The following is an 18708-nucleotide window of genomic DNA, read 5'->3' as shown; positions in this document are numbered from 1 at the left end:
ACCATTCCAGAGTAATCTTACTTTTATGTACATCTCTGTATATTACTTTGTAAGCAGCAAAAGGATTGAGAGAATAATTGGAAATATTTCTACATAGAAAAACCCAGGTCCAGACATTTTCATTTGTAAGTTCTATCAAACATTTACAACATATCTAATGCCAATCCTTTACAAACTTTTCCAAAAAATGAAAAGGGATATTCATTTTTTAATACTCATCTTGATGTTCATCTTATTAGGCCTCTATTATCTTGATAACAAAATCAAATGTATTTCCAAAAAGTAAAATTTCAGACCACATTTCTTTGGAAATAAATACCAAAAAATTCTGAACAAAATACCAACACACAGAATCTGGGAACATATAAAAAGAATTCACACCATAAGTCTGCTTTCTTAGGGAGCAAAGCATTTATTTATGTAAGTTCTAAATAAATAAGAGTACTTTTGCATGATAATTTTTAATCAACATCTATGAGCTTCCTTCTTTTTTATTTTCAATTATGTCTCACTTCAAAAATCATTTCTAAATAGACTTTAAAAATAGCAACAATTGATATTTGAATAAAATATAGTATAATTAAGAGGGTAAATATTATTCTCAATCTCCTTCATTGACATTTTTTAAAACAAGAAAATAAAAAGATACAAAATATAAATACTATTATCACTACTAGATATGAGAGTTACTAGCCAAATGTGGCTATTTAAATTTATTTTTAAATTAATTAAAACTATATGAAATAAAAAATTCAATTCTTCAGTCATATTAACCACATTTTAAGGATTCCAAGAGGCTAAATGGAACAGTGAGTACCAAATTGGACAGTATAGTCACAGAGTACTTTCATCTTCACAGAAAGTTCTGGTAAGAGAACTATGTAAATACAATGAAAGCAAAATTTCCCTTCTCATTATTCTGAGTGCCATGTAAAAATTTGTACCTGTTAAAAAATATTCTCTAGAAATTTATCTGTATATGTTTTTATATATCTGCACATAAATGATATAAAGGTCCAAAATATAAACACTCATAAGGATGTGAATGTGTGTTTGTTTATGAGTGTGTGCACGTACATTTAATTTCAACAGTGTAGATTTCTTGTACTTTTTGTCTACTTAGCAATGTTCTTAAAAGCCTTTTTATTAAAACCCTTTTGTTTTTCTCTAATATTTAATGATTATGTAAAATTACCTTGCATGATGCCCTACCGTTTATTATTTAATTGTTAAATTATTTAATTATTTCCTTATTATGCATATACTTCAAAAAAGAAAAACAAAACCTTGGCAACTATTTTTGAAATGCTTTTGTTGCCTAAATTTATAGCAGTTGTACTGTTAAGTGAAAGAAAAGGTCAATTTGTAACTTACTAGATAACATCAAATTATCCAAATACACCCATCAATACAATATAATATTGCCTGTTAGTCTACTCTTACCATAACAAGGTATTGTCAAACACTTTGAAGATTTTTCATCTGTCTGATGAAAAATGTTATTTTATTGTTAAAATGGTTTGTAATTATTTAATTATGGGTGATGTTGAGTACCATCTTTTCTACGTGCATTGGCAAATTTTTGTTTTGCCTTTTTTTCTGTCAGTTCTTTTTTGTAAGCATTTCACATTGGATTTTGCAAGAGATATTTATATGCAGCAAAATTTCTTTATTTAGCTGGGCATGGTGGTATACACCTGTAATCCCAGAGACTTGGGAGGCTGAAGCAGGAGGATCACAAGTTCAAAGCCAGCCTCAGCAAAAGAGAGGTGCTAAGCAACTCAGCAAGACCCTGTCTCTAAATAAAATACAAACAATGACAACAATGAAAAGAATAATTTCTTTAGACATTTTTACATGATCTGAAACTCATTGAATTCCTAATTCAGTAGCATTTAGAAAGTCTACAGAAAGAATTTTCTGTATTTCAGTTATCTTAGTAGACTTATAACTGTTACTAGTTGATCTGAAAGAAAAAATAATTGGGAGAAGAAACAATGGGAAGAATTCTGAGTGAATTTCTATAATGAACTTATTCATCTACTTATTTCATGCAATTTCATCTGTACCATAAATCCTAGAAATTTAACTCTTAAATGATGTTTCAGTTTTTCAGATGAATTAAAATTAATAACTTTAAAAAAGATACAGAGTATCTTCTATCCTTAGGGTTAATCTAGTCACTATCTGGATACTTGAAAACATGCAGAAAAAAGATTGATCTTATCATTTATATATTCCACAAAAAGATCAAAGTTACTAAGGTACATTTCTGAGAAAGTAGAAAATAGAAGAAATGACTTTTGGATTTGAACCATTAAAATGCAAGTTGATAAATAACAGTTAACTTGACTCATCAGTGCAGCTGATGGAAACTGTGACAATGAGACAAGAAAAGAGGTTCCTGTTCTTAATACAGAGCCAGGGATTTAGGTTCAAGATTTTGAAGCTGAAGGTGGCTATGGATAGTTCCTCATTGTCATTCAACTGGATTCGACTTCATTTTATAGGCTGTAATTCCTTCCCCAAATCATCAGAAATTGCTGTGTTGCAGGTAGGTACATATAAAATTACTGTTTTGCTTTATTATTGTTCTTCTTTTTGGCATAAATAGTTCAATTATGATCTCTACTTTTCAAATATGTATTAGCAAATGAGCAAGATGCTACCAATCAATTTGTTATTATGAATCTTGAGCATGTGGAGTGATATTCCACCTGATATCATACTCAGGAAATATTGATGTTGAAGCTGAGAATTTGAGTGTTGTTAGTCTTTGATTTTCAAAGAAATTGCATATTTCAAATTTTATTAATGGTCATAACCTTATTTTTCAATTGTTCATATGTTTTAATTTTATGTTAATTTAAAATACATGGTAAATGAAGGTAAAAAGCATTAGAGAAAATGTCTCATAATTAATATAAAAATTTCCAAATCATGGAAAATGAACAAAACATATTAATGAACTTTTCACAAAAGAAATATGTTGATAAACAAATTAAAAGATTGCTTAACATAATTTATAAGCAAACTATTAATCAAGGGAGATAGTTTTTTGCACCCATGATATTAGCAAAGTTTAATATTACCAAGAATTACAAAGAATGCAGAGTAACAGAGCTTCTTAGTCACTGATGGCAGGAATATAGTTTGTGTTTGTCATTGGTTGAAATAGAACTTTCACATGCCCTAAAACCCACCACATCCTCCTTACATACATACCATAAGAAAACAATTGCAAGCCAGGAAACAACAGTAAGTTTTAATTCAGCAAACAGCTGCTGACGTCCTCCGCTGTACTTCAGAGTTATCGATCAATGTAACTTTGTGAGATAATGAACCTTTAAAGTGCAAGTTTAGTAAATGGTAGCTCAACTTTTAAATTAATTTCACTATGTAAATTATTTTTGTATCTTTGGATCTCAGGCAAATATCTAAAGAGTTTGCTTTGCCATATGTTTGTCTATGTTACATATAATTTAGTCTCAGTTGGTTACGAATTAATTTCTTTCATTCTTTCTTTCATTCTTCTTCCTTTTCTTTTCTTTTCTTTTATTTCTTTTCCTAATTTTATGGAACCCAGGGCTACACGTTTGCGAGGCAAGTGCTGTACCACTGAACTACATCCCCAGACCTTTTAATCTTTTATTTCAAGGCAGGGTCTTGCTAAATTGCTAAGGCTGGGATTGCAGGCATGTGACACTACATCCTGTGGTTCTAAACTTTTAAAGGAGGCATCAGGAAGTCCTTGATCTTCCTGTACCTCCTTTATCACTCAGTATTGCTACTAATTCCTGTGTGTTTGCATTTAGTTGTTGTTCACTTATCTTCATGACTATATGATATTCTTTTTTATGGGGTGTTTATGAATATGTGATTTATTATTCTTTGATTGCAGTTTATCTTTGATTTATTTCATATTCAAACTTAACTGGAAATCCTGTATTTTTATTTGATAAATTTATCATAAATTACTGTGTTTAGAGAGGAAGTTAAGGTTAATCCAATATGAGACAGTAAATGGGATGGAGAAAATAGATATTACTTATGGTATTGTTAAAGAATATATAAGACTATGGGAAATATTCCCTTCTTAATATGAATCCTTTCAATCATGATCTTGGGTTATCTTTCTATTTAGATATTTAATTTATTTCAGTGCTATTTTGTTTTGGGAGGAAAAAACAATTAGTTTCACACCTCATTTGTTCAATTTATTCCTAAACATTTATCTTTTTCATGTTATTATAAGTGGAATTATCTTAATTTCATTTTTGCATTATTCATTGCTAAAATATGAAGCTACAATTGATTTATGTTTATTGGTCTTGTATCTTACAAAGTTACTAATCTCTTTTATTAAATATAATGTATTTCCTTGCTTTTAAAAAAAAGACTATATCAAACCTGGCACATGTAAGTTTCCTGTTTACTTGACAACCTGTTTTCTCTTGTTGTTTGATATTAGTGGTAATGCTGTTAATTATTTTTTACTGATATTAGTTTTTGAACCATAAGAACAACTCATGAGCTGTCAAGAAGTTTTATTCTTTAAAATATCATTTTCCTGTTTTTATCTCATTTAAAAACTCATACTTTTTATTTTTTGTCAAATCAATATTACTCATATTTTTTCCATCTTTTAAAAACTATGTATTGAAAAGTTCTTGGCAGCCATCTTCTTGCCCAAACTAGAAATAAAATCATATTACTAACTGAAATACTTGAAATGTACATATTATACTTTAAAACATAAAGTGAATTATTTATGGAATCACACTTTTTGAAGTTTGTCTGATAGGATATTATAACAAGAATGAGTGGAGGTATTTTACCATTGGACCACTGTAGCCCATCATTTTATGTTATAAACATCATGACAGACACATTGCCTAAGACCATGGTGAAGAAACTGATCTAGACATTGTTTTGTATTGGGAACTTTTTGTTTTTGGTAGTATTTTGGGGGTACTTGGGATTGACTCCAGGTCACTTTACCACTGAGCTACATCCTCAGCCCTTTATATTTGTTTGATTTTGAGACAGGTTCTTGTTAAGTTGCCTGGGCTGGCCTGAAACTTGCAATTTCTTGCCTCAGCCACCCAGGTTGCTGTAATTACAAGTGTGCACCACCATGCCTGGCTGTTGTATTGGTTTTTAAGACTTCTATAGCTTTCACTTTCTTTGTAAATGTATCTATACTTAGATATAGCAGCACCATTTAAGAAAAAAATATATTTGAAATATGTTGAATATTAAGAAAATATGAAGATTCACTAGACCAGCACAAACTGAACTTCAAAGAAATAATTTGCATAAAAATGCAAGTTACAACATTTCTTTCTTTTCTCGGTCACAGTTTTTCTAGTTTATTGACATTTCAGGTGGAGAAATATTGGCATATTCCTCTTCAAAGTTAACTTTCTGCTGTTTTTTTTAAGCTCTTAAAAGAATTCAGTAAACATTAATTTCTCCCTCTATTAAAATAAAAATTGTTTTTAAACATTTTAGTGTATGGTGCATGATCTAAATCAATAGAGTATTATTTTCAGTGTTCACATTTACTGAGCTATGCAGATCTATATGAGGCACCCTACATGGCAGGTCCTAATTCAATACTCTTAAAATATCTAGTTGTACCTTGGCATTTTGTGCATTTTTGATGTTTTATAAAATATTCCATTATCAATGAAATACATAGTACTGAGAGAGAGAGAAAGAGAGAGAGAGAGAGAGAGAGAGAGAGAGAGAGAGAGAGGGAGAGAGAGATCTGTTATGTGTACACAACATGGATATTGTGGGTATCACAGAGAAATATAATTTTAGTATTATCCTAAGAAATTGGGTAGCAAAGAAAAGAGAATAAAAACACACACAATAAAAGAGTTGATTTTAAAATTTCCTGCGCATAAACACATTCACAGCTGTAGAAAACAAATCATGGCTTTGTTTAGAGCTGTAAGATTAAAATAAAACAAAACAAACACAAAGAAAACAATATATATCTCTTTGCTTCTTCCTCTTACTTGAAGCCAGGCAGTGAAAAGCCCATCTTTGGTATCATAACATGGATTGCAATTTGATCACCTCAATTTCCAACTTTCACTCACTTCGTTTTCTTTCTTATCTGCATTGTACCATTTATTCTTCTTCCTACCTGCTTAAAATCAACTGACTTTCTGAAACCCTTCCTTATGTTCAAATTGGATCATGGTCAACTCTTGTAAAAAACTTCTTCATGATATGTATTTAATTATGTAAATGAAAAATTAAGATTTAACTTTTCTAGAATGACTGTTCTAAACATTTTTGTTAATTATCAATAAAGTAATTATGAAATTGGGTAGTGAAGGAAATTACATCCCAAATAATTTAATGTGTGTGTGTGTGTCTGCATATGTGCATGTGTGTGTGCATTGAGGGAGACTGGTGGGATGGAAGTTAGAGGAGAAGGAAAATACTACAGGATCCATGAAAATTTACATTCTTGTTTTCATCATTCCTCATAGACACAAATATATGTATCTATGCTTTCAGGCCTAGAGAATTATTCAACTGAATCCCCTAGACCATGATTTTTTAAGTATGAATGAAGATGTCTATGTATATTTTTATCACTAGCTTATTCCAAAAGTCTGGAACAATGCATGGTTCTTCCGCTTCTGTCATTTTTCAGTTTTAAGGTAACTAAGTCCTTCTTACCAACTGTGTTATTTTAATCCCATTCCTTATTCTCTTCCACCTCACTTCCTTCTCAGCCTCAAGTCTTAGAAATGCATATTTTATATTTCCTGGCACTTCTGACATTTAAGTTTGTGTTTAATGATTTCTTGCCATGATCTTTAATATCTGACATCTTGGAACACCATCATTATCCTATTTCCACCTCTAGTTATAATGTTTCTGACAAAAGTGAATCATTGCAATGAAGCCTCTTAATAGGGACATTACTGTGGCAATAAAAGATGTAAATTGCAGTTCTAAACAACCTAGAAGAGCGATCATGAAACAGTGATCAATCGTTAGATGAAGTGCACATATAATAATATACATGTGAGGTCAGATGAATCACTAAGCTAAGAAGCACAAGGAAGGCTTGAAGGAGGAGAATTAGAATGATATGTGAGAGAAATGTAATTTGAATAAGAATAAGGGAGGGGTGAAGGAGTGAGGAGAACCAGCATATAGGAGAAAGAACGCATGCATCCTTAGGGTATAAAAGTGATAGCAAACACCACTAACCATAACCGCAGTGTTGCCAGTCTACCCTGGTAGAGCACGTGGGCTAAGAAGTGCTACCCTTTTTGCTTTTATTTTTATTGATTTTTTTTTTTTACATTCCAAATGAAGGAAACATGCAATATTTATCTTTCTGAGAAATGTTTATTCTGCTAAACGTGATACTCTCCAATTTCCTCCAATTTTTTTCCATAGATGGTGTGATTTCATTCCTCTTTATTGAAAAATACTCCATTGTGTATATGTACAAATGATTTATCCATTTATCCATTGATGGGATTGGGCTGATTCTATAATTGGCTGTTGTGAATACTGCCATCATAATCACGGCTATGCAGGCATCTTGTTGGTATGCTGACTTTGATTCCTTCATGCACATACCCAGGAATGGTATTGCTGGATCATATGGCGGATTCTATTTTTAGTGTATTTGAGGGTCGTCCACACTTTTTTCCATAGAAGCTGTATTAATTTATTTTCCCACAAACAGTATGAAAGTTTTGCTTTTTCCCCTGAAGTTTATAAGTATTGGTTAGTTTTGTTTGATTTTTGTTTTTTTAATTTTTTTATAATAGCCATATTGAATGGACTGAGATATAATTTCAATGTTGTTTTTATTTGCATTTCCCTGATGGCTAAAGATGTTGAACACTCTTCACATGGTTTTTGGTCATTTGTGGTTTTTGACCTTTTGAGAAATGCCTATTCAACTTATTTGCCTGCTTAGTGAATGGATTATTTGCTTCTTTTTTGCTAAAACTTTTGAGTTATTTATATATTCTGGATATTAATCTTCCTCAAAAGAATAGATGACAAAGTTTTCTTCCATACTGTAGCCTGTCCTTTAACACTGTGAATTATTTCCTTTGCTGTGCAGAGGCTTTTTAATTTGATGTTACCCCACTTATCAATCTTTGCTAGTAACAATTTCAAGAAATTGTTAATTGTACAAATATCTTGAAATGTTTCCCCTATGTTTTCCTCTAGTAATTTCAGCATTTCATGTCTTATATTAAGGTCTTTGATCCATTTCGAGGTGATTTTTATACAGTGTGAGAGATGGAGATCTAGTTTCAATCTGCTACAGGTGGATGTCCAGTTTTCCTAGCAACATCTGTTGAAGTGGCTGTCTTTTGTCTAACATGTTTTTGATGGCTTCGTCATGAATCAGATAGCTGTAGATGTGTGGTGGGTTTTTTCCTGGGTCCTCTATTCTATTCCATTTGTCTCCCTGTAATGTGTCCTCTCCTCTTCATGATCCTGTCTTTTCCTTAACTTTCCAGCCATTTGCCCGAATTGTCAGGAGAGTCTTCTCCCTGATATCAGGACCTCAAGTTATCACCAGACCCAATGCATTTCTCACCCACTTGCTAAATTAGAAGATCTAAATTCAAATCTGATTTCACTGCTTCATTGACTTTATATTTCACCATCTTTGAAAACAGCCATCAGTTCTGCCATATTCATGTTGATAATAGTGTATACATGATTAATACAAATACTAATCCATGGCACCATCTCCTACCTTTCCAGGTAGAATTTTAAACTATTTATACATTTTCTGGAGGTTATTCTCATAATGTAGTCTATAGTTTAATTTGGCTGAAAAATAATGAATCATGAGTTTTTCACTTACATTGTCACTGAATATATGAAAGGTCTAGAGTCTGTTCTTAAACCTCATCACATTGACTTCTTTTCCCCACTGTCCTCAGTTCTTACCCAGATAACTTTATGCTTACTCTAAAGATCCCTTCCCTTATGACCATTCAATTTCGGATTTCTACTCTATAATGAACTACAGAGATCCATGGGGCTTATCTTAGTTTCCCTAATATGTGTTAGAAAATATCCAGTGAACTTTTTCCCAATTTTGTATCATCTTCAAGGGCTAAAATGGTGTTTATCATATAGTGAATGTGCAATAAGTGATTTTTGGTGGAATTCAATGATTCACACAAATAAGGTACCAGAACATACTCCCAAGCTACCTAAAAGCATTCAAATGTTTTTCAACTTAATCAAATGTCTTTCATTCTTTTAATCTAGCAAATTACCTTCATTGTTTTTTCCCACTGTTTATCTGACCTCACCTGGCTTTAAATGGGTGTTCCTGGCTGACAGAGTTCATGCATTTTAATTCCCTTTGGTCTCAAATATGCCTGGTAGGCATTGTTGCTAAATAATGACAATAAACACACATAGAAATTATCTCTGCATCCATTTCAATGATAATTAAGTTGTTAAATATGTTGGAAATGCAATAGTATTATTGGCAATAACAAACTTCCTCAATCACTAATTTGAAACCATATGAAGTTGAGACTCAACCAGAATTATATTAAGGTCTACAGTAGGGTCAATGTTGACCAAGAGTTCTCGTGTGGCTGCTTGAAAGAATTAGTCCCCACATGCTAAAGATGATAGCATTAATGGTTTATATCAAAAGGAATTTTCCAGAGACTTCTAATGCCTCTTGACTAAACTTCTAGAGTGTGACCCTTACAGCGTGTTACCAGTTAAGTCTCTTTTCAGCACCAGTGAGTGACCTGCACGTAATTCTCTAAATTCAGAGAAGGTTCAGCAGCTTGGGTCCCTGAAAAGACATTTGGAATGCTTCCCAGTTTGTGTGCTGCATAAGCTGGAGGGAGTATAGTGATAATTAATAAAGTGCCAGACTAGATAATTGTAGGATCTGTAAAAGATACTAAAATGTTGTTACCAGAGGCACAGACGCACCTGTGAAAGCGTGAAGTTAATCTGTGCGAAGAACATCACATGGGGGTAGATGGGGACGAGGGAGGTGAGATTTCCTTTAAATAATTCAGACATCAGACAAGGAAGTTCTCTACCAAAAAACAAAGAAAAAAATGCTGTAGAGATAATGCAAAGCTTATAAAAGGAAGTCTTCCTGCACCCTCTTGTTATATTTTATTTTCTGTGACCTTGAGAAAAGTTTAACAAGTATGACATTGGAGTTTTCTAATACCCATAGAACAGAAGTAATGAAATTATCCTCTTAGCCAATTTTTTAATGACAACAGTCCTCTGATACTGTCCTCTTAGTCAGCTCTTTAAAGAACAACATTCCTCCTGATACTGTAATGTCGAGGGAAATGGACTTGTGTCTTAGTGTTTCTCAGCATTCCCTACAGACTAATTTCCATCTAATTTTTTATTGGTTCTTTTTAGTTATATGTGACGTTAGAATTCATTTTGATATAATTATACAAGCATGGAATATATCTTATTCTAATAAGGAACCCCTTCTTGTGGATGTACACAATGATGAGATTCACTGTGGTATATTCATATATGTATGTAGGAAAGTTATGTAAGATTCATTCCACTATCTTTCCTATCCCCCCTTCATTTCCTTCATCCCTATTGTCTAATCTACTGAATAGCTATTCTTCCTCTTTCCCCCCTTAATTTGGGGTAGCATCCACACTTATCAGCAAAAACATTTGACCTTTAGTTTTTTGGGACTGCTTTATTTTCCTTAGCTTGGTAGTCTCCAGATCCATTCATTTACTGGTAAATGTCATAAAATTTCAATATACAAGCAGTTAATGAGAAGAAGGGAGAGAGCGAAAGAGAGTGGCAGAGAAGGAAATGAGGATACCTATCTCACTGATTACCCCAAGCCCAGTTCTTAGCAACTTAATGGATCGTGTGATAGACATCTTATACTTGGTAGGTGCTAACATTCTTGTTCCCATTTTTGTTTAAATGGATCTTTTTAAAAATGGAAAACAATATTTTGTGATTAATTATTGCCAGTGATCACTGGGACATTTTCTAAAATGACTCATACAGAGATTGTACAAATTGTGTAAGTAGGCAAAACTTCTAAATATTAGCAATGTTATTCTATGTGATGTTTCCCTGAACCCAGGGTTTTCTTTGAATAACTGGTTCAGGGATTAACACACTGTGTCATTCCAATAGCAATTCCCTGACAATGTTAAATAACAATTACAGGAGGCTGTTGTTTTGGACAAGGCTTCCACACTTGACTCCAACAGATCAGACTAACAATCAAAATGGTGTCATTCTTGCCAAAGTTCAAGTAACCAGGAAAAATGAAAGATAGCCCAATCTGTCAAACAAGCCAGGTCAATTGGCACAATAATGATTTTTCTGTCTTTATCCTGACACAAAAAAAGGCAACATAAACTAACCTGATGTTATCTAATCACTTATTTTTATTGTTTTCTCTCCCTATTCCTGCTTCATAAGGAAAATAACTTTGAAATGACAAAATGGTATTCATTTTTTGTTGTTTGTTTTCACATTTTAAAAGTCATTCTCTGTCTTATGAAAACAATCTCTCCTGCTCACCATATGGAAATTCTCATTCCATGTTATGGAATAGTGTGAATTATTATACAATTCTAGAATTGAAAATAAAGTTAAATAATATTTTAAACTAAATTGTTGTAATTTTGTTCTTTGCCAACACCAATTGGTGTCCTGAAATTTAATATAATTCTGACTCTAACTACCTGACTTCACAGACTAAAAGATTTAGTCCTACAAATTGTGCTGATTTCAGATGCTGGCTGCAAATTCCAGACCCTGAGGTTGCTTACACTCTGTCCAAATTGACTCTAAATTGGGGAACTCCCACTACCACTCTTCTGGTTGGACACTTCTTTATAGTGGTTCAGAGGTTCAAGGAAGAACTATAATTACTATCACTAGCTTATTATAAAGGATGCAAATGAACAGCCAGTTGAAGAGGTACACAGGATAATGTCCAGAGGGATTCTGAGTCAGTTTGCACCTCATTGCAATTTAGGTAAATCACCTCCCAGTAAATTGATGTGTTCATCTGCCAGGAAGCTCCCTCAAACCTCAGCATACAGGTTTTTTTTTTTTTTTTTTTTTTTTTTTTTTTTTTGTTGTTGTTGTTGTTTTTTAACTGAAGTTGTTATCATTAGGCATGATTGGCCTTTAAATCACTGACCGCAGGATTGAACTTAAACCTTTCCACTTCCAGGTCCTGGGGAGGGGTTGAAATTCTAGCTCCATAAGCACAAGGTTGATGTGATCTGGTGACCAGCCCCATCCTGAAGCTGTAAGTTAGTTCCACCCATTGTGAAGAGTTTTCTCAGGTCTTGATATCATAAACTCATGTATGGTTGAAAAATCTTTGCTCTGAATAATGAAGACTTTTTATAACTGAGGATATTCCAAGCATTTTTAAACTTTATACCAGGAAGCAGGGACAAAGACCAAATAGATTTTTTATTATACTACCAAGTAGTGTAAATATTGGTTAGTCTGAGTTTCTTATCCTATCTTGTGTTTTGGAGCCCCTAGGTTAGAAACAAAACAAAACAACCCAAAACCAGAAACCCTGACTTTACACTTTTCTGTTTTTCATAGAGAGCAGCCTTGTGGAAACTATCCTGAAATAAGCTGTATAAAATTATTTATATATGTAGTCCTTTGCAAATACATGCAAACTATCTCATTCATTTAAAATACTTACACTTTTATTTTTTGTTTGTATTTTGTAAACTTTTATTGATGTAGCAACTCAATTTGCTTGCCTTCTTTTTAGATACAACTTGCACAAATTCCTCTATTTCAAAAAATTATTTATTTACCCTCAATGTGTTTCTCTTTCACTGTCCATTTTAAATTTCTCTGTCACCAGGTCTATTCTATTATTAAATTATAGGCTGAAAACCAGTCAGGTACAGTGTGTATAGTTGTTGTTGTCTGACATCAAATATAATCAGTATATTTCTGTTTTAATATATTTTACCTTGGGAGGTTTCTTTAAAGAGCATCTGTCTTCAATGTGTATTTAAATATAAATAGTCAACTAGTCAGAACAGAAAAGTATAGATACAGAAAATCATGACACAAGTGTAAATATATCTTTTTTTTCTTTTGATTGATCCAAGATGGAACTAGAAAAGCATTTTGTTTTTTTAAGAATTTCAGTGGTTCTAATATGCCACATTAAAGACAATAAAAGACCAATGTAAAGATGCTATGATTGAGGGAATCTAACCCAGTCTGATTAATAGGAGCTAGCACAGGAAGAACAGAACCTTTTTGATTAAATCCTGACAGCAATGGGGGCAATTTATTTGCCAAGTCTGAAGGCAGGTAAGTGACTACAAAACTTTTGCAAAGAGAAGACATTGGGTAGTGAAAATTTAGATACAAATGAAGGGGATCAATAATGATAGATTGAAGGGTATAGGAAAAAAAGCCAATGTCTTAAGCAAGATACAGAAACAGTTGAGTTTTGTCTGAGTTTTTTAACAAGCATCTATAGGTAGATGGTCCATGTTGTTTCCTGAAGTGAGAAAATAAATCTCTGAGGGACAGCTGTATTAGGGCTGGATAGGACTAAGTTGTCATCATATATGAACATTCAAGAGTCAGACATGTGTTCACACTCCTCTTGAAAGTCATCTCCTTAAACTTAAAGGCCATTTCTTCAGGAGGGCCTTGTCTATTCTCCAAGACTCAAACATTCTGGCAACTCTCCAGATTTCTTCCTTGAATCATGCATCTAAAGGTGTAACTCAGTAATTAGTTGTGCAATTACATGCCAATATGTGTGTCTTGAATTCTGTGAGAAGTGAGGTCATTGCTGTCTTGTTCACTGCCTTGTTCATCCCCAGTACCCCACATGCTCTAATCTCTAATAGATGCTCAATAAGTTCTTAGATGACAACAGGAAATACTATAGTAATCATTGATCAAATTTACTAATTAAAATAATAGTACCATTCATTGCTATTAGAGACAAATCCAATATGTCCTTTATAATGGTATTCTAGATTTTTTTCAATCATGTGGGAATTGCTATGTGATCTTGGTTAACTCCTTATGGATTCAGTTTTCTCATTTATAAAACAGGAATGATTATTTGTGTGAGTGTGTGTGTGTATGTGTGTGTGTGTGTGTGTTTGGCTTTATTTCATTGTGCATGAAACAATTTTAAGCCATCAGATGTCTCAATCTGGCTCCTCAGTATTCTTTATCTAACTTTGCCTTGTATATAAAATTATAGATCCTTCTAGGACATAGGCAAAAACACCTACCTCTAAATAGAAGGAAGTACACTAGAGAATGGCAAACTTTAGACCTAAGATCCCACATGACTCATAGAACATTGTATGTAGCTCTTAAAGAACAAAAAGAAAAATTATTTCTTCACCAGTTATGTTTACCAGATGATTAAAAGTAATAAGATTGGAATAAAAAAAGTAATTTCAACCAATCTTTCCTATTTTTTCTTAATTATAAAAGTATTAGCCTACTCTTTAAGGGAGAGCATATAGAAAGATATATTGACAAATGCTTTTCCATCTAAATTAACATGTCCTCTTCAAGGTTTTACATTCATCTGTATAATCATACATAATTATTACATGTTTATGTATATAACAAGAATGAGAATACCCATTTTAATGGTGCCATGAGTTGAGATAATTTTGATATATATCCAAATGCATGTTAATTTCTCTATAATTCAATTTTTAAAGACAATTGTTCTTTTTTTTTTTTTTTTTCCAGGTAACCTTCAAAGCATCAAGACATTCAGTTTCACCAGATTTAAAATATGTCCTTCTGGCATATGATGTCAAACAGGTAAAAGAATTATCTTTGACAATATTTTTCTTTGCCATATACTCAGGTGACAGTACACAGTTTCATGTAGTCATCTACTCACCTAGGCAAATTCTGCATATCTATTAACTTCAGGGGAACATCGATGGCCACTTTGCACAAGAGATAGTTATAGACAATTCCCTTTCTTTGACTCCTCGCTAGCAAATAATTGGACTGAGCTTTCAGGTACCTGTGTTGAATGTGTTAGGGTTTGGCAAATCTAACAAATGAGGGCTTTTGAAATGATCAGGATAAGCTCTCCTGTATAGTCTAGAGTTTTTCATGGCTGTGTAGACTAGGGACTTTCTTACTGGCTCTTTCAGGAGTGGTAGTGTGTACATTGGAAAGGGACTGGTGGAAATATTGTTTTAGATTTTGGTCACTGAATTGTTTGGATGTATTTGCATGTAAACTTTGTGGATGTAGAACATTCTGCAAGTGGGGTAAGCCAAGAAATTAATTCTAAACAAATAAAACGGTCTAATTGCAATTAGTGTTTCATTATTCCATGTCAGCTCTAGAGCACAATTAGAGCAGTATGTATGGTTGTTGAGTATTTTGTACATAGACATAATTTGCACAGTTAAAAAGCAAAGTGAATGTTGGAAACAATTCAGCAGATTAGTTTCTGTAAAGAATAAATGATTAGAAATCATTTAAGAAAGTTTTATGAGCTTTAAGATGAACAATAAAAATTTATGGACTTAAGGCAGGCAGCCTCATATAATGCTTTGAGAGTCTTTGAATACATGAAATTTCACAGTTCAAAAGACCTGCTATTTGATGATTTTATTCCTTGGGAATATACATTTTCTATATATTTTAAAGAAGTTTACATTTTTATTTAAAATAATAATTTGTGCTGAAAAAATGGGGAGATTATAATCAAAGGCATTTTTTTCCTATTGTATATCATGGCCTCTTCTGTTCTATGTTATCTTCAGTTGTAGATATTATAAATCATATGGTATAAAACTATTAAAAATATATTAAATAGTTTCAAAAGTAGCATTATCTGAGAAATTTAATTTTAAAATAACTGCTATATTGAATTGAGAGTGAACTTTAAAAATCAGATTTCAGTAGTCATAGTATTCAAGACTAGATCTTCTGCTAGATAGAAACATAGATCAATGAAAGAGAATATGGAACTTAGAAACAGATCCTCATAAATGTGTCTAAGTTATTTTTGGCAAAGGTGCAGAAGCAATTCAGTGGATGAAAGATGGTCTTGCCAACAAATGGTGCTGGAGTAATTGAATATCTATAGGGGAAAAAAAAATCACGTTGACCTTAGCCTTGCACCTTACACAAACTCAAAATAAATCATGAGTTGAAATTTTAAATGTTAATCTACCAGATCCTTAGGAAAGAAAACATAGGAAAAAATACTGGTGTGTAAGGCTAAGGAAGTAGTTGAATTATACAGCAAAAGCTTAGTTGATCAAAGGAACAACAATTGCTCTGTGAAAGACCCCTCTATGAGGATGAAAATACAAGCTACCCTCTAGGAAAAAATATTTGCATTTCACATATTTGACAAAGGACCAATGTTCATGTATAAAGCATTCTCAAAATTGAACACTTAAAAGCAAGAACAAAATAGCTATGCAATCAGAAAGTGGACTCAGACATAAAAGACATCTCACTGGAGAGGCTACACAGATGGCAAATAAGCACATGAAAATATTTCAGCATCATTAGCATTAAGTGAAAGCAAGTTAAAATCACAAAGGAATATGCCTACATAACTATAATAATGGTTAAATTTTTAAAAATAGTAGTAGAACTACATGATGGAAAGCATGCAGAGAGGCTGGATCACTTCAACACTGCTGCTGGGAATACATAATGTGTATTCCCAACGTGTTCTCAAGTTCTTTCAACAGTTTCTTTAAAAACCAACCATGGAACTACCATCCAACCCAGCAGATTCACTCCAGGGCATTTATCCCAAAGAAATGGAATCTATGTTTATACTGAAACCTATACTCAAATATTTATAAATTTTTCTTGTCAATAGCCAAAACTTAAAATCATCAAGATGTTCTTCAGTGGATGGATGGTTAAACAAACTGGTGGATCCACACAAGAACATACAACTCAGAGATAAAAACAAAGAAGCTTTTGATATAATTCGAGGGCCTGGACGAATCTCTAGGATTAAACTGAGTTGAAAAACAAAATCCCCAAATCTGATTAAGCATATAATTCCATTTTTGTAACATTTCTTGAGATGAAAATTGTATACATGAAGAACAGATTGGCAGTTTTAAGTGACGTGCAGGGAAATGGGAGTGGCCCTTTTTTATTAAGGAGCAGCAGGGGTGCAGGTACATACTCTCTATCTTGACCCTTGTGCCTGCATCCTGTTACTAATCTTATATTTTAGTTGTGCAAGTTGTTGCTATTGAGGAAAGCTGGGTGAAGGATATATGACATTTCTCAGTTTTATTTTTTACAATCGTATGGAAATCTACAATGAACTAAAAAAAAAAAAAAAACTTCTAATCTATAGAAACTGTAAGTGAAGAAAATCTCCTAAACTGAAACTTAAAATTTATTAAAAAATAAATCAGGCTCAAACCAGTCATATAAAATCCAATCACCCAAACACATTCAATAAAACCAATTCTTTTGATGTGCTATTTTTATTCCCTCTTATGTATACAAGTAAGAAAACAGGAATTATCCTTTAAGAAGCATTATCTTAGGGAGAAGCTATTATCCTGATTTTAGAGAGGAGTAAAGCCAGTCCCAGAAAAACTGGAAAGTATAGGATCAGAAGTATTTAGAAATTTATCCAGAGTGTTTCAGTGAGGGAAGAATTGCTGTTGTCTAGTGAAGTGGCTTGTACTGATTTATTCTTTATCTTTTTTCTAAAGACATGGGCCCAAACAGAAAAACTCAATGTCTGGATTTCATTAACTTACAGATTCCCCTATTGTGAGATTTTAGTTAGTGCCTATTTTAGTTGTCTCAAAATAGTCCCTGATTTAAAAATATTTTGAGAATAATTTTAAGAATAACTTTTTCCTTGAATTTAACATTTCTTTTGAATACATTTCCAGAAATCCTCTTCTGAATAAGTGTATCATGATTTTTATTACACTAAAATTCATATACCACAAAATGAACTAAACTGGGTAATTTGGTGGCATTTAGTAAGTTCTGAACCTGTGTTCTACTACCAGGTTACATCCGCAAGCTCTCAAAACATCTCAATCCTGCTAAAAGAATATCCTGAACCCTGCAGTTATTCCCAGTCTCTACTACTCTGCACTCGGATATCTACTAACATAGTATCTCTATATATGAATTTATATACTTTGGAAAATTCATATAAGTAAAATTATAGCACATGTAACCTTTAATCTTGCTTCTTTTACTCAACATCAAAGTTCATCTATTTCATAGCATATAAATCAGTACTTTATAACATTTTGTAATTAAGTAATAATCTCATTCTATCTATGAACCACTATTTGTTTATACAATAATGGGAAAATTTGGAATTTTCACACATATTGGCTATTATGAACAATGTGTCTATGAAAATGTGTACACAGTAGCAGGCTTTATGTGTATTTGTTTTCAAGTCAGTGGTTTAAAGAGAAGAACTTCTGGGTCATATCATTCTATTTAATTTTTTAAGGAACTACCAAAATATTTTCCAAAGTGGCTGTACCATTTTGCATTTCACCAGAAATATCTATGAGTTCAAATTTCTCTTTGTCCTCAGCAAAGTTGTTATTTTCTACTCTTCTTAACATATCTATCCTAGTATGTGTGGATTGGTGTCTCCTTTGATTTTGAATT

General features: G+C 32.5%; 1 protein-coding gene across 3 annotated transcripts in view; it reads left to right on the top strand.

The window, feature by feature from the left end:
* The window catches only part of Dpp10 (dipeptidyl peptidase like 10), a 1299115-nt gene that overhangs the window by 993843 nt on the left and 286564 nt on the right, over positions 1-18708 (top strand). For all 3 annotated transcript variants that reach the window (XM_047546244.1, XM_047546243.1, XM_047546245.1), the window contains exon 5: positions 14794-14868. In XM_047546244.1, coding sequence (XP_047402200.1) covers positions 14794-14868 — 75 coding nt within the window. The remainder of the gene's footprint in view (positions 1-14793; positions 14869-18708) is intronic.

This window comes from Sciurus carolinensis, chromosome 3 (assembly GCF_902686445.1).
Source record: "Sciurus carolinensis chromosome 3, mSciCar1.2, whole genome shotgun sequence".
NCBI lineage: Eukaryota > Metazoa > Chordata > Mammalia > Rodentia > Sciuridae > Sciurus > Sciurus carolinensis.
Note: the sequence above shows the minus strand (reverse complement) of the source record. Positions and strands in the feature narration are given on the sequence as shown.